Source organism: Trifolium pratense, linkage group LG4 (assembly GCF_020283565.1).
Source record: "Trifolium pratense cultivar HEN17-A07 linkage group LG4, ARS_RC_1.1, whole genome shotgun sequence".
Taxonomy (NCBI): Eukaryota; Viridiplantae; Streptophyta; class Magnoliopsida; order Fabales; family Fabaceae; genus Trifolium; species Trifolium pratense.
Genome location: NC_060062.1, coordinates 12,711,796 through 12,727,603, shown reverse-complemented (window position 1 = coordinate 12,727,603; position 15,808 = coordinate 12,711,796). Strand labels below are relative to the sequence as shown.

Below are 15,808 nucleotides of genomic sequence, written 5' to 3'. Positions count from 1 at the left end.
TGCACACCCTCATCCGATACATATATCTCATATTAGATAAAAATAAATAAATAATTACAAGGACGACTAGACTTTATTCTAAACATAGTACGGAAGCATGAAACCCAAACTTACACTTAAAAAATCATATCTCTAAGAGCATCTTCAATGGTTTGAGTATCATACACTACTAATAAGTGGTTCCTACATGTAATATTTATGCAACTCATACATATTTTACTTCAATGGTGATATCACTTTTTGAGTATCATACATTAATGACAAACAGTAATGTGTTGACATATATGAAAGCTATTAAATTGAATTTATGTACCAAAATTAAAAATAATAATAATATTAAATTGATGATATGGTACTTTATTTAAGGTATTGGTATTATCAATTTTGATACCCTGTGTCACGTCATGAAACTCCAATGATTAAAAAGTTAAGGTACCGTGTCATTAGTCTATGAAACTCTCTTAGATACCCTTATTGGAGATGCTCTAAGTCTCTAAGTTTTTTTAAATTTTTTCTTTTACTTTCTATATTTATATATAATATGTTTGTCATTCAAAAAAAAAAAAAACTCTAAGCTCCGGAGGCAAGAAATCTACACCACTTTAAATCAACAAAGGAATGACCAAGATTTGAAATTTATCTAATTTAAAAAATTTAAAACCAACTAAAATTAGAATATTTAATAATTAAAATAATTATTTTCCTCAATTTTTTCACAACTATTTAATTTTTTTCAAATTAAAGAGAAGTGTAGTCCTTTTCACATTTTATCAGAATTATTATATTTTTATGAGGATTTCGAAAGAAAAATAAAATATTTCCAAATGAATTTTGACTTTTTGACTTTCGACAAACTTATATTTAAATGTTATTGGACTTTTTATTAAAAAAACAAAAGCCTATTAGTCATTTTTTAATATTGACAATAAAGTCCTTGTTTGCCCGATCATACCGCGTCAATTGTTTTAATTTTATTTTTATGAAACTGAGTTTTTTCTTTTATCTAAACAAAGTATAGAGACTTTTATCTAGAGCTATCAAATGGATTGGTCCTGCTCAGTCCGGTCCCATTCAAAATAAATGGGCTAAATTAGCCAGCCCAATTATTATTGGGTTAGCAATTATCAAGCTCGGCTGAACCCTTTTAGGCCTTGTGGGATAGCCCGACCCATTTCATTTTACTTTCTTTCTTTTTATTAACTATTTTTTATATCATTTTGATATATTAGTTCTTCATAATTATCAATTTTATTGAGATATTATTTGATGCAAGTGTAAATAATTTTTACATCAACACTAAATATCAATTAAACTCTAATTTTAGGTAAATATACCCCCTTTTGTTAAACTTACACATTTAAATAGATTATTTATAATAATTTATCAATTAAATGATAAATTTTCATTGATATTATTTTTACAAAAATCACATAAATGTGTTTTTATCAATTAAATGATGGGCTAATGGGCCAGCCCAACGGTGGGCTAGCCCAGTCCAGCCCGATGTCCATATGGGCTAAATGGGCTTGGCCCGAAAAAGCCCGATTGCATTTTGGGCTATGTTTTTTAGGACTAACCCACCCAAGACCGTGGGCCAATGGGGCGACCCATCAACCCGGCTCATTTTTAACAACTGTATTTTTATCCATTGTATTTGGGAATGTAATTTCTCTAGACCCATTTGGCACCACCTTGGATTTATCAACCCCCCGATTTTTTCATCCATATGGATGCTCACGAGTGGCTCAAATTTGGCTCCACGATTTCTCAATCTTTCATTTTCTTCGCTGGTGTTTAGTGGGCCTGGAGATACAGAAATTTGATGTGTTTACAAAATGAGACTTGGTCTATCAATCATCTCTCTTTTAATATTCATAGTATGATTGTCACCCTCACCTCTTATTTCTCATCCCGCTCAACAACCACTTCAGAAGAGATCTATGTTAAATGGAACAATAGTAACTACTCCCGTATCATCCTCAATGTTGACAGAAGTTGTCAGAAACGACTCTAGCTACTATTTGTCAGGCTTCTCGGGTTTCATTCAGGGATCCTCAGACATATTACTCGCAGAGTTATTTGCCTTCTACCAGGGGCCCTCACTTTGGCGAAAAATATGACTTGATGAGAGTTAGTCTGCTACTCTGATTCTCTCCATTGCATTAACCTCATAAAAGGTCCAATATCAAATTTCATGTAGTTTCAAAGTAACATTACTCTTTGCCACACACTCAGAGAGAGAAACGATTGTGTTGATTTCTTAGCCAAGATTGAAGCCTCTTACTCGGATCTTACGATTCACGCATCTCCCCCAGAAGGCTTCTTTAATATTCTTCGGAGAGACGCAGCTGAAACTTTCTTCCTTGAAGTTTAATTCCCGATTCTTTTTTCTTTTTTGTCCTTTTTATTTTGATTAGCCTTGTAACAAAAAATAAATAAAACAAGTGTAGAGATTTGCATTTTTACATTTAACTTAAGAGTCGGGTATGCGGGCTGGCCCGCTCCGTTTAACCCGTCTCGCATAAGCCCACGTATTAAACAGGACGAACATGCCCATCAGCAAATATAAACGAGTTATGATATTAAGCCTGAGTTCGGTCCGCATAAGTCTGCGAGTTAAACGGTTAACCCGCAGACTATTACAACAAAAAATAAAAAATCACTTTTTTTTTCAACAAATAAAACTAAATCAGTAAATATTGATATAATAAAAGCTAAAAAAAACTATATTATTAATAATTTTATGTTATAACATATAAATTGTAACTAACAAATAAAAATAAATAAAGTTTGTGAAATCATTGGGTCTGTTCGGTAAAAATAAGCTATAAGCTAGCTGATAGCTGATAAGTTAGCTGATAGCTGAAAAGCTAGCTTATAACTGATAGCTAAAAAGCTAGCTTATTGAAATTAAAGTGTTTGGTAAAATTAGCTTTTAAAGTGGTTATTAAATATAAAATTACATAATTGATAGTGGGTAGTTTATTTTTTAGAGTGGGTAGTTATTAAATTAAAGGGTAAAAATGGAATAAAGTATAAAAAGCTATAAGCTATACGCTCAAATGCTACTTGAAATAGCATCTGAAAAAAAGCTATAAGCTAGTACAAAAAGCTTGTTACCAAACATCTCTAATTTTTTGAAACAAGCTTATAAGCTCATATAATAAGCTATAAGCTAGCTTATTTGTGTTACCAAACAGAGCCATTGAGTTTTGTGTTATTGTCTACGTGAGTAAAAATAAGAGTGTGTTGTTGCTTTTTATAATTAGGTTTAGGCTAAGTTTTTTTTTTTTTTGTTAAAAATGTTGGATTTGGAACTAGACCAATTTATTTATAAGGGATAAATTTTGTAATTAATTATATATATAAAAAAAGTGGGCCATGGGCTAACCCATGAACTCGCGGATTTAACCCGCATAACCCGCAGTTTTAACAGTCCAACCCACACGGACAAAAATATAAACGGACCAAAATAAATTAAAGAAAATGACCAATATGTCAAACATAATTAAAGTTAAGGGATCACTTTGTAACTTTAATTAGTCAAGGGACCAATTTGTAACATTAATTAGTTAAGAGACTAATTGTTCAATTTAGCCTATTTTTTTTATTAGTCATGCTAAATAGTGCTCCAGGGCACTTGTTAAGCATACTAAAAGAGGAAATCAAAGATAAAACTAATATTGAAAAAATAACTTTTCAGAAGTATATTTTTAAAGTATTAAACACACAAAATACAAGATAAAATTTTCTTATTAATATACTTAACTAGTATCCGGAGACATTATTTAACACAATATATATTCATATACAAGTAAATTCTAATATGGACCACTTGAGTGGTCCATGGTGGACCAGTCGTGAATAACATTATAACGAATACGAATTTTATAAAATTCACTGTTGGATTGAAAGTTTATATCATATAGATCATCCATAGAAAAATTTAGAAAAATTGAAAATCATTTGATATGTTATTGAGACACATCAAGATTAACGGTTTATTAAATAACGTAAATCTTGATGGGTCTCAATAACATATCAAATGATTTTCAAAAAATTTATGAATGATCTATACGATATAAACTTTCAACTCTACCTCTATTTTGCAGGATGATGGAATTATTGATGAAGTTATTCCAAATTTAGTGAACTCTGAGACCAACAATATGCTCACAATTTTGCCCTCTATGGAGGAAGTTCATCATGCAATGTTTGCTCTAAACACTAACAGTGCAGATGGTCCATATGGATTTGGGGCTGCATTTTTTCAATCTTATTGGGATATAGTTAAACTTGATGTTTTTAAAGCTGTGTTGCAGTTCTTTCAAACTGGGTGGATGCTTCCTAATTTCAATGCTAACTCTATAGTGCTCATTCCAAAGACTCCCAATGCAGATATGCTGTTGAGAATTATCGCCCCATTGCAATGGCAAATTTCAAGTTCAAACTAATCTCTAAAATTATTGCTGATATATAGATTAGTTACGTTAATGCCATCTATAGTTTATTGTGAACAAAGAGGTTTCATTCATGGAAGATTTATAAGGGACTCCATTGGTTTGACTTCTGAAGAAACGTAGGTGAATGTAGGATTTTTTAATGTAGAGAATCCAAATCCTCAATGATGCTCACCTCGAACCTACAAAATGCGCAACATAGAATCCCGAATGACATTTCATCTCGGCATCTTAGCATATAGAAGCATTTCATGTCGGTCCTACTTTTTTATATATACAAAAGTATGTTCGTAAGAATTAATGACTTTACCAAAAAATAAAGACTATGGATATACATTACTAGAGACATATAATATGAGATATGTTTTGTTTTCTATCATTCAATCTACTGTTTTAAAAATAATATTTTAAAAAAATCATAATAAGGAATTGTCATTATATAAATACATTTATTTTCTAAGCAAAATTTTCTTTTTTTCATAAACAATAACCTAAGAAAACTTTTTAGCTACAACTACAAAGTATGAACTTAAATGATGAAAGATTTTACCTACAACTACAAATTATCAATACCCATCCAAACTTCATGATAACAAAGAACTTTCAATAACTTTCTATAACAGAAGACTGATGGAACTATGAGGGTACAAGTACAAGACTTAAAATAGATCACAAGATCAGCAACATAAAATAAAATGTAAAGACATTCAATGGTTCAGAAATAGATAAACATTCATTAAAAGTCCAACTGGCTCATTACACACATTCATATTCAGCTCCATAAGGAATTAAGGATACTACCCTACACGCTCTCCCTCCAATTTTGGAGAGGGCTACATGACATTTACTACCAACAGTAACACACCATAAAATTAGGTATACAAAAACATAGAGGAAAACAAGAAAAGAGAAGGTCCATTGAATGCCCTTGTGCAATTCAATGGCTACATTTCTTACCCCCTCCAAAAAAAGATGGCTTAGATGGGTAAAAAGAAGAAAGAAAATTACACTATATATGGAACGGGATCCTCTCAAACTACTCGAGGGTCCTGCGCAAATCTCAGCTATTGATTTCAATTTATTGTAACGGTCAACAACACAAAATGATGGATGGACGGTTTAGATCAGCGCAGGACGAGAAATATGAGGAGAATAGCAGGAGATGATCCGGATCCACGTATATATATAGAAAACTAAGGGAAATAAGAGTTGGGAACCCATGAAGACTAATTTTGCATTATGGGACCCCTGACCAAACTTTAATTAATTAACTAGGTAAAAAGTGGTTATTAATTTTCCACTATAGGAATGAATGAGCTTTGGTTGGTTTCTTTTGTACCAAATGCAAAGATTGTGTTTTAGGGGTAGAAATTAAGTCGAGAAGTGTAAGTGGCCTTTGGAACCCAATTGGTAGGAACAACATCTCTAGCTGATAGGGTTCTACCCGTGGAAGAGCTGAGTTTAACTGAGAATGGTCCCCTTAAAGGTCCCCCAATAATGCACCAATTTGCACCCCATAGATGATTCATCTGCAGCCACTCACTAGAACCATGCTGTCAACAAAAATACAATGAGATTATGAGAAGATTAAAAAAAAAATAATAAAGTTGGTTCATTGTTCCAATTGCAAATAAAATTCTAACTTTAAACTTTGTTAGACAGTTTTGATCTCGCTGACTGCATACAATTTAGGACAGTGACCGCACTCAATCCGGATCCGTTAAGTTTGAAGTACTTTCTTAGAGTTTAAATAAAAAAGAAAAAGAGGTCCTTTCATTGAGTAGAGTGGGGGTGAAATGAGGAATGTTAGTTCAAGATGTAGGTCCCATATCACATGCTTTGAGTGCAGAAAATAGTAGCAATAGTAATGCACTAAAAGCACTAAGATGAAGTTGGCAATATAATATAAGGAAGAAAGCACATTGATAATATATTTAATTGGAGAGAAAAGAGTTTCTCCCAATTGCAAAATATGGTGAAAGAGTGAGACAGAGACACGTGATTTAAGATTTGGAATTCTTGGTATCAAATCAAGTAAGGCCATCATGATATCACGAAGTATTTAGAATTACGGTGATCTATCGTAGTTTTTAAAAAGCTACGTTTTGTAGCTTCTGCAAAATCACGTGAATAATTATAATTCTGACATACTCAATGTGATACTAAACGTACACTAAAGTATGTTTTTATTATCAAGGAAAATGAATAAGAGAAATGTAATGTGAATGCTTTAATTCACGTTTAGACAACTACTTCCAGTCAAAATCAGCAACAGTTTTCAAGATGCAGCTTTCCAAACATGCAATATGCAATAGTATATTACTACTATCTGTTGCACTTTATAAGTTTATTTATTCTTCTAAGTTAAATATATCAAGTGAACATTAGCAATAAAAATATATACTTAAGTTTCCTTAATATTTTAGAGACCGTTAATTAGCTGTAATTGCATCTGATTCTCTGATAGATCAAAGTTCAGGATTCTTCTCTTGTGCCCCTTTAATTTATTTCTCTGTTTCAGTTATATAATAAATTACTATACTCATTCAGAAAAATCGGAAACAAAATATTAATGAACCAAATACTTCCTCCATCTCAAATTATAAGACAAAAACAGAAAAAAGAAGATGCGTACTTCTCGTATATGCATAGTGCCAATATCTCCCTCTGCATCTTCGAATTCAACAAGAAGTGATAACCAAAATGGCGTGGAACCTTCGTTAACATGGAAGGCAATTTTTTTCCCTGGATATTTACAAGGTGTTCTGCATTTCACACAGAGATCAACAAATTTCATTTATTAGAAAATTCGTTTAAAAATTAAAACACTTCTTTCCTTTAATCAACAAAACAAAAGGGTGCATCAATCAATCATATGATTCATTGCAATATTTACCTCAATGTATAGGAACAAACATGGTAGGGAAAATAGAGATAAATCAATTTTCCTTAAAAGGAAATTGAGCTGAGCTAATAAATAAGAAACCAAAGTACAAAAAATAAAAGTAAATTACATAAAAAAAAATAATTAAAGTCAAATGTTTACACTACATAAAAGGAGAAAAGAACAGAACTCGTCAAAGAGTCAATACAACAAAGGTAAAGTTTCAGAAAGCAGCCCCACCAAGAAATTAACCAGTGATACTTTTTTCATCAGTATATCAACATCAATTAAGTGTTATACATACCCAAAAATAACTACATTATTTAAAAAATGTTTTACAGAATTTATATGTAATGTAACCTCAAAATCAATCAAATAATAAGAAAGAGTATAACACAACATTTTGGAATTGAAATGAAAAATAGATTCTCAATATTTATTTTTTTTGGTGTTAACCCTTCAGTACCAACGAAAAGCGACCCAATAAACCGAAATTCAGCCACAAATTAAGTAAAGTTTGTCCAAGAAATTGTTCCACAAGTAATTGAAACCGGGTTTCTTAACATTTTGTTTAGTGATAAAAGACAGTAATTAGTTAGTTACCTTCGGTAAATGACAGGGATTTGACCGCGGTTTCTGAGTTGACCGTTCTCGCCGGAGATAGCCATATGTCCAAAAGCAGCACCACTGAGGTCAAAGTGAGTCTGGTCAGTAGGGCAGCCGGGACACTCGTCGGTGATTATGACCGTAACTGCTCTCCTTGAACATATGCTGTTGTCTAAGCACTTCACTTTGTAACAGGCTCCACATCCTTCCCCTTTCATAAACAGAACTGAACCCACCGCCCCTACCCTCGCTCGTAACGGCTTTACATCCACCAACGTTCCATATCCACATGCTCCACCTTCACATAATAATTCAATTATTTAATAAATCTAAAAAGTAACACGGAGAAAGTACCTTACAATTAAAATGTATCTCTATTTATATGCTTTACGGCCGTGCTCACACCAGAGAGAATCGAACATGAGACTTGAGAAGCCCACTCTCAGTCTCAGGTCCCAATCCAATACCACCAGACCAATCCAAGTGGGTTGGACTAGCATTGATTTTAAATCGGTAAGTGAAAGAAATGTAAAGAAGAGAGATATATGTTACCGGTACTGCCGTCTCCTTCGGGGTCGCCATACCAGGTGGCGGTTCCGGGGTACCAATGTTGGTCGAGAGTATGGTGCTGAAGTTGTCCAACCGTCGTCTGAAGCAACACCAGTTTCAAAGACAAGGCGAAGAAGAAGAGGTTGCTAAATTGGAGCTGCATTGTGCTTGGAGGTGAAATGGGTGGTGTTTAGAGCTCTGCCGACAGTTGGTGGCGGCAGAGAGAGAAAAGGAGGGAGAGATTCAGATTCTGTTTGTTGTGGCGTTTGGGCGTGTCTTAGACCGTTGGAAGAGGGTTGGTTTGTTTCTTATAGTACAACAGCGCGTGATTATTTTGACTTTTTTGTCCTTGGTTTAGTCTTTATTTACTAAAGGGTGCCACTGTGAGGGTTACAGTGTGGGTCCTACCGGCAGTTAAGGCGTTGATTCCGCATGTGCGCGCGAAAATGTTGAACGCTGGTGGTCAGTCATTCTACTGCAGTAGTAACAATTAAAAACTGAAAACAAAAGTCACCATTAATTAATGTGAATTTTGTGTTTGCACTTTTTATTTTAAGAAAATGTTAAATGATCCTCTAGAATTAGTGATATCAACTAGGGGTGATCGCGGTGCGGTTTGGTTCGGTTTTGAGCATAAAAGTCATCCTAACCGCGAGATAAAAATGCATGCGGTTCGGTTTGGTTCGGTTGATTTTTAAAAAGTCATCCAAACCAAACCAAACCAAACCAATGCGGTTTGGATCGGTTCGGTTGGTGCGGTTTAAAACATAACGATTGTACCGAACAATTTTAAGCATAAAAAAAAAATAAAAAATTGAAGTTCCAAAATAACATTGTAGTACCAACAAAAGTTATTTATCCAAAATAACATTATAGTAACTTACAATTTTAAATATATAAAAAAATTGAATTTTCAAAATAACATCACGGTACCGATAAAATTTGTTTATTTAAAATAACATTACAACACCAAAATAAAATTTCAGTACAAAAAATAAAAACAACTTGAAGTTTGATTAATTTGGTCGACTGACTTGGTAATTGGGCATGTATATTGGAATATAAATATATTTTCTTTTACGATATTGGAATATAAATATATAATAGTAACTTAATGCGGTTTTTGCGGTTATCCGCGGTTTTTGCGGTTTTTGCGGTTTGCGGTTTTGCGGTTTGCGGTTCAGTAAGAAAGCCATCCAAATACATCCAAACCAAATGCGGTTTTTGCGATTTTCGGTTTGGTTTGGTTCGATTTGCGGTTTTACTTTTGGATTGGTTCGGATACGATCACCCCTAATATCAACGGGTCGGAGATTGAACATCTCAATAATTTTTTTTTTGTGAAGTGATTTAGTAGTCGGATAAATGGAGTGTTTGGGGTTCGAACCTCAACTCTTACATTTATAATGCTACGTCTTTATCAACAGAATTAAGCTCACATGGACTTAAACACCTCAATATTAATATTAAAAAAAATTATTTGTTTTGGTGGGACTTCCTGGAATGAACCGTCATATATCACTTCATTCCACTCTTTTTTAAAGAATCCATACGCTGGAATTTCACTTCATGCCACTATATACCAATTTATTTATTTCATCGATCCAAATAAAACCTTAGTAAAATTTAGAAGAAAAAAAAATCTAGGATAAATTCTCTTTAAAACTATTTGTAACATTAGCTATAAATTTATCCATTGATTATGATTTCTCACATATTTATATATAATTTCTCACATTAACTTTAAACAAGTCCATTGAATATTTTTGCCTCTTCAAGAAAAACAAGTCCATTGAATATGATTATATATCATGAACACCTTTTAGCAGATACAATAAATATAAGTATGTTTGTTTGTTAATTATAGTGCTCTTTATACACCAAAATTCCGCTGCCCAACTGCATAGTTGGCTGAAGAGTTTTGTCCACTGTTCACATCTCTGTGTGAAAGGAGTATTATGTTATGTTGTATGGTAGATAGGTAGACTCCTTAATTACATACTCTTAACATTATTAACCGCAAGTATCTGAGAGAAGTGTGAACCCTCTCTTAATATGTGTAGAACACTCCTATTGAGTCTACAAAAGAGAAAAAAGTTGTTATAGTAAGTAATAAACCAAAGATTTCTCTTAAGCAATAGATATTGTCATTCTCTAAAATTTTATTTCATACTCAATTCCTCAAAAAAGCTTCTATAGAGACATCAATTGTAAAAAAATAAATAAAAAATAAGTATCTAACGAATAATAATTTTGTCTTTTCTATTTTTACAATTTTTTATCACAAATAAACTTGTTTAGAGTTGCTAAATCTACATTAATAAAGTTGATAAATATGAAAATACATTAACTTATTAAAAAATTAAATAAACTTTAAAAAATGGGGTAAGCAAGGCTACCCAAAGATACACTATATCCTCCTCTCCTGCTATCTCCCAAGCAATAGAAATTGTCATTCTTCTCTCATCCTTAACAATTCCTCCCAAAGCTTCCTATAATCTCTTTCTTCACATTGTGTTTATCTATAATTCCAATTGCATCATAAAATTATTAGGGCTCTTCACGTTGTATCAACTATCAACCGTTATAACATTGTTCATTCAATTTGTTATTTTTTTTTCCTTGGTGAAAATTCAATTTGTTATTGGGGTTGGTGCGTGGATATAAGTGGGTGGTCCGATAGTAGAAATCTGATAGTTGGCGGCCTAACGCATCGTGGAGAGCTCTGATACATCAAAATCCAAAGTCAGAAATTGAAACACAGCAAAAACTAAATTCGCATATCGAATGTGAGTTGGCCTGGACAAGGGTTTATAAGTAAGAGGAAATCATACAAGTCGGTTTTGTAAGGACGAGTTAGACCAAATACCTAATTTTAAGGTGATATCAGAGTCTCTCCAAGGTCCATTAGGTCACTCGCTATAGACCACCCACCATTTTTATCCATACACCAAACCAAATTAATACCGAGTGTGAAGGGGTATATTAAAAAGTCTCATTTCTGATCTTATAAATCGATTTTATAAGAACAAATTATGCCAATATCCAATTCTAAGAGGAACATGTATGGAATAAGATACAACGGAGGTCACACGCGTGTACGGTGTACCTCATCCTAAAGTGAAATAGATTAGTTAGATGCATTTTTGGAATTAAATATGAAGATCATTATTATTTATTAATTTATTTAATCATTTTTTTTGTTGGGTTTACCAAAAGAAATTTTGAATGTGCTTATAAAAAAAAATAAAAAATTTGAATGCATAAGAAAAGCTTCCTAATTGTTACAAAAGGTGGTCAATTGGCACTGGATTTTTAACTTTTTTTCTTCCCTTCTTTTTGTCCAATGTGACAATTATTTCTTTTCTTTAATCATTTGTTGATCTCACTCAGCATTATGACAAAAATAGGATAGATTTGTTTGGTATTTTTGTAAGAACTGAAATTTGAAGTAGTGGAGGATAATAGATATGCTTGGTATTTTGGATGAAGTGGAGTTTGAGGTATTGGACACTAGTCGAGAAAATTGCGGAGATTGATACTACCCATTGGCTCTATCAATCAAGCAACTATTATCATTGTCTTTCTATTTGTATCTATAAATTATAATTTCACCAAAAAAATTCTATAAATTATAGTTGTGGACCAGTGCCCCGGGGCACTGTTTAGCATTTTCCTTAAAAAAAAACTACTATTTTATTAAGATAAGATGCATCTAATTGCTTCCTTTACAATGTGAGAGATCCAAGGTCAGGAATCTGGGAGGTGGTGCTGCTGAGTGCTGACTACCAAGGTAGCAAAATTTTGATATCAGGGAAGGTGAATAACAAAGTATAGTAGTACCTTACACAATCTTTCTAAAAACACGACATATTATTTGTTAGTCAATATATAAGATAATACTTTACACAATATTTCACATTAATATACTTTTTCATCTTATTTAATCAAATGAGAATTCTTTCTATATTAGTAAAATCTATGAGTAAAAACAAAAAAAAGGAAGAAAAGATTAAGAAAATAAATATGACGTCCCTTTCAAAAAAAATAGTTAATATCGTTCATATAAAATATTTATATATCCCTCATTTTATAAAATTTTCATTGTGTATAGAGACTCGTTCATATAAAATATTTATTGATCTCTCTTTTTAGAAAATATAATTCTCATCATGTATAGAAAATCACTCACACACACACACACACATATATATATATATATATATATATATATATATATATATATATATATATATATATATATATATATATATATATATATATATATATATATGTGTGTGTGAAGGAAAAAAAAATTCAAATCACTTTCTTGGTCTTATTCTTGAGAGGAAGAGCTTTGTTTTCATCCATCGAAGCATTGTATTTTGAAATACAATCATCTAAGTATGTTGGCACCTCGAAATAACCTTCCTCAATCATCTGATTATGCTCTTTAACTTCGACCGTTGTTCGTTCCGGAACAAGAGCAACGGGTTTGTCCAATTAGCCCTCGAGTATCATCTTGTCTAAATATTCTAATAAGTTCTCCTCAAATCCTTTATCTTCATCCCATGTCCACCCTTTTAATTGGCCATTGTTATTTGTGTTTTCATTGATACGTTGGTTCCACGAATATTGATCCATGATTAATTCTCTATCTATCTCCAAATTTCTCAGCACTTACAAAATATATATGTTGCTACTACTATGTGTATATATAGTTAAAATTGGAACAACTTATGCGCAACAAATTATCTAAAAAATAGATGAACTTGTTGAAATAAATAGGAAAAAAAGATATATTTAAATAAAAAGTATCCAACCAAAAATTTATAATAGTCTTTATCCAAAAAAAATATTTCTTCCGTCCCAAAATATAAGCAAAAATTGGTCAATGAAAGTTGATGTATTTGGTTTAAAATTTAGTCCAGATACATTCACTTTTGTTGACCTCCTTTTGCTTATATTTTGGGACGGAGTAGTATATAAACATCTACTATTAAAATCTATTACTCATTCCATTTCAAATTACTTGTCGTTTTAGAAAAAAATATTTGTTTCAAATTACTTGTCGTTTTGATAATTTAAGGTTATATTTTGTCTATTATACCATCATATAAATTCCAAATATTTAGGAATAGTTGTTGAAACCGTAAAAGATTTAATATATATTTCAAGAACTAAAGTTGTTTTTAAATTTCTCTGGTACATAACATATTAGTAATTTTTTTTTGGTAGATAACATATTACTTTTTTTTTTGTATATAATATATTAAATTTATTGGAAAGAGAAAATGTGTAAAAAAAAAATTATTGGTGAATTAAAATAAGGGTATAATAGGAAAATACATTGCAAAAATACACTTTCATAATTTTTTTTTCTAAGACGACAAGTAATTTGAAACGGATGGAGTAACATAATATTAAAAAAGTAATTACTACAAAAGTACCCAATTTATCTTTATCAATTTTAATACTTCCTTTGTTCCTTTTAAAGAGTTTTTTTAGCATAATAACACTAAATTAACGAAGTGTATTTTTGCACCTTATCTTCCAAAAACACGACATATTATTTGTTAGTCAGTATATAGGATAATACTTTACACAATATTCCCCATTAATATACTTTTTCATCTTATTTAATCAAATGAGAATTCTTTCTATATTAGTAAAATCTATGAGTAAAAACCCAAAAAGGAAGAAAAAATTGAGAAAATAAATATGATGTCCCATTCAAAAAAATAGTTAATATCGTTCATATAAAATCAGGGAGAGTGAGCCACACCAGGGAGTTCTAAAATATCAAGAATCTCATATAAAATTTTGGAAAACTTTTATGAAATTATAATATTTTTAATCACTTTTTTACATCAAATAATTAACTAAAAATAGCTACAAGTGTCCAAAAATTCTAAAACGGGTACCAAACTTTCAAGAAAATTATTTACTATTTTTCTATAAAAACAATAAAATAAACTGGAGTCATATAGACGTTGCACGCGCCCCCACGCGTCGGAGCTGCGACTGGGCGAGGGAAGGTGACACTGTTCACCTCCTTCATCACCCGGTTTTATGTGTGCGGGTCATCCGACCCGGTTCGTCGACCAGGTTCGTTCCCCCTCTATACTCAACGAAATTCGACTTTCTTGGTACCGTTTTGATCGTCATCAAATTGTAGGAAGATGCCCGGTGTTAGTTTTTAAAATAGGCATTCAAATCGCATATACAAAGGAGACTAAAGTTCTCTTTGAAACTCAACAACAACACCATTAAAATCATCTCAAAGCTTTCCGATCAAATAGTTTTGCGACTTGAAATCATCCCAGAATCGTTTTAAAACTGATTAGGATTCTTGTAACATAACAAAAACACCTCTTATGGTTTATTAGATTCAAAACATGTTGGAACAAAGTTCACATTGGTGTGTGAATTGAAAATAAAATTGAGTCTCATATCGGGTACTAGAGCATACTAGTGTGTTGTAGCATACTAGTGTGCATTTTGAGGAAATAAATAAATTAAGTTTCACATCGGTTACAAACTTTATTTATTTATTTAATTTATTGTGATTTATTTTCCATCAATTTGTAACTGACAAAGTTTATGGGAGAATAATTCTACTTGATGGCTAACTACACTAAGGAAACATATACTTATTTTCACGTAAGTAGTGGCCTCTCTTATTTTTTGGGTGAAAATAACAACAAATATAAGAAATCAAGTGCCACAACACTCAAGGAGATTGATTAATTATATACAAAATGAAATGATCACAAGTGTGGGTAGAGTGGTGATTCGAAACTCTATCTGAAAATTATATTAATAGGTGTGCTTGCATTGACAGTAATTTATTCTAATGAATATCTCATACCGCAATTATATGTTCGAGCTACCTAATGTTCCTTCAGGTATGTACATTTTATTTTACTTGATTTGAAAATGTTCAAGTGGTCATGTGGAACAAGAACCAAAATAAAATTTGGATATGCACATATATAAGTCGTAATTTAGAATATGCATGTTCTGATATTTGTATATAATTTATGCACCATTAGAACTTTGAATGTTTCTTATAATATTGAGTTAACAAGATTGTTTGTTCCTATTAGAAATATGACCGCTACATTTGATAATATTTATGATTAAAGTGCATAAACCTCCTTAGTCATATTTTTAATCCAAACAAAAAGGTTTTTCATGAATGATGTGTTTAATATTTTAGCTAATGCACATAGATTTTGAAACTCGATTGTTAATATGCTTTTGGTTGTCAAATTGCTGCTGTTAGTTTTGATGAATTTGTTTTGTT

At 31.7% G+C, this 15,808-nt stretch overlaps 1 protein-coding gene across 1 annotated transcript; it reads right to left on the bottom strand.

The window, feature by feature from the left end:
• Positions 1-5,171: 5,171 nt before the first annotated feature.
• LOC123924671 (expansin-B3) lies at positions 5,172-8,778 on the bottom strand. The gene is made up of 4 exons (XM_045977632.1): positions 8,503-8,778; positions 7,948-8,248; positions 7,096-7,225; positions 5,172-6,013 (listed from the first exon to the last, which is right to left on the bottom strand). Exons 1-4 carry the CDS (start codon positions 8,660-8,662, stop codon positions 5,819-5,821), a joined length of 786 nt encoding a protein of 261 aa, XP_045833588.1. The 5' UTR covers positions 8,663-8,778; the 3' UTR covers positions 5,172-5,818.
• Positions 8,779-15,808: the final 7,030 nt, after the last annotated feature.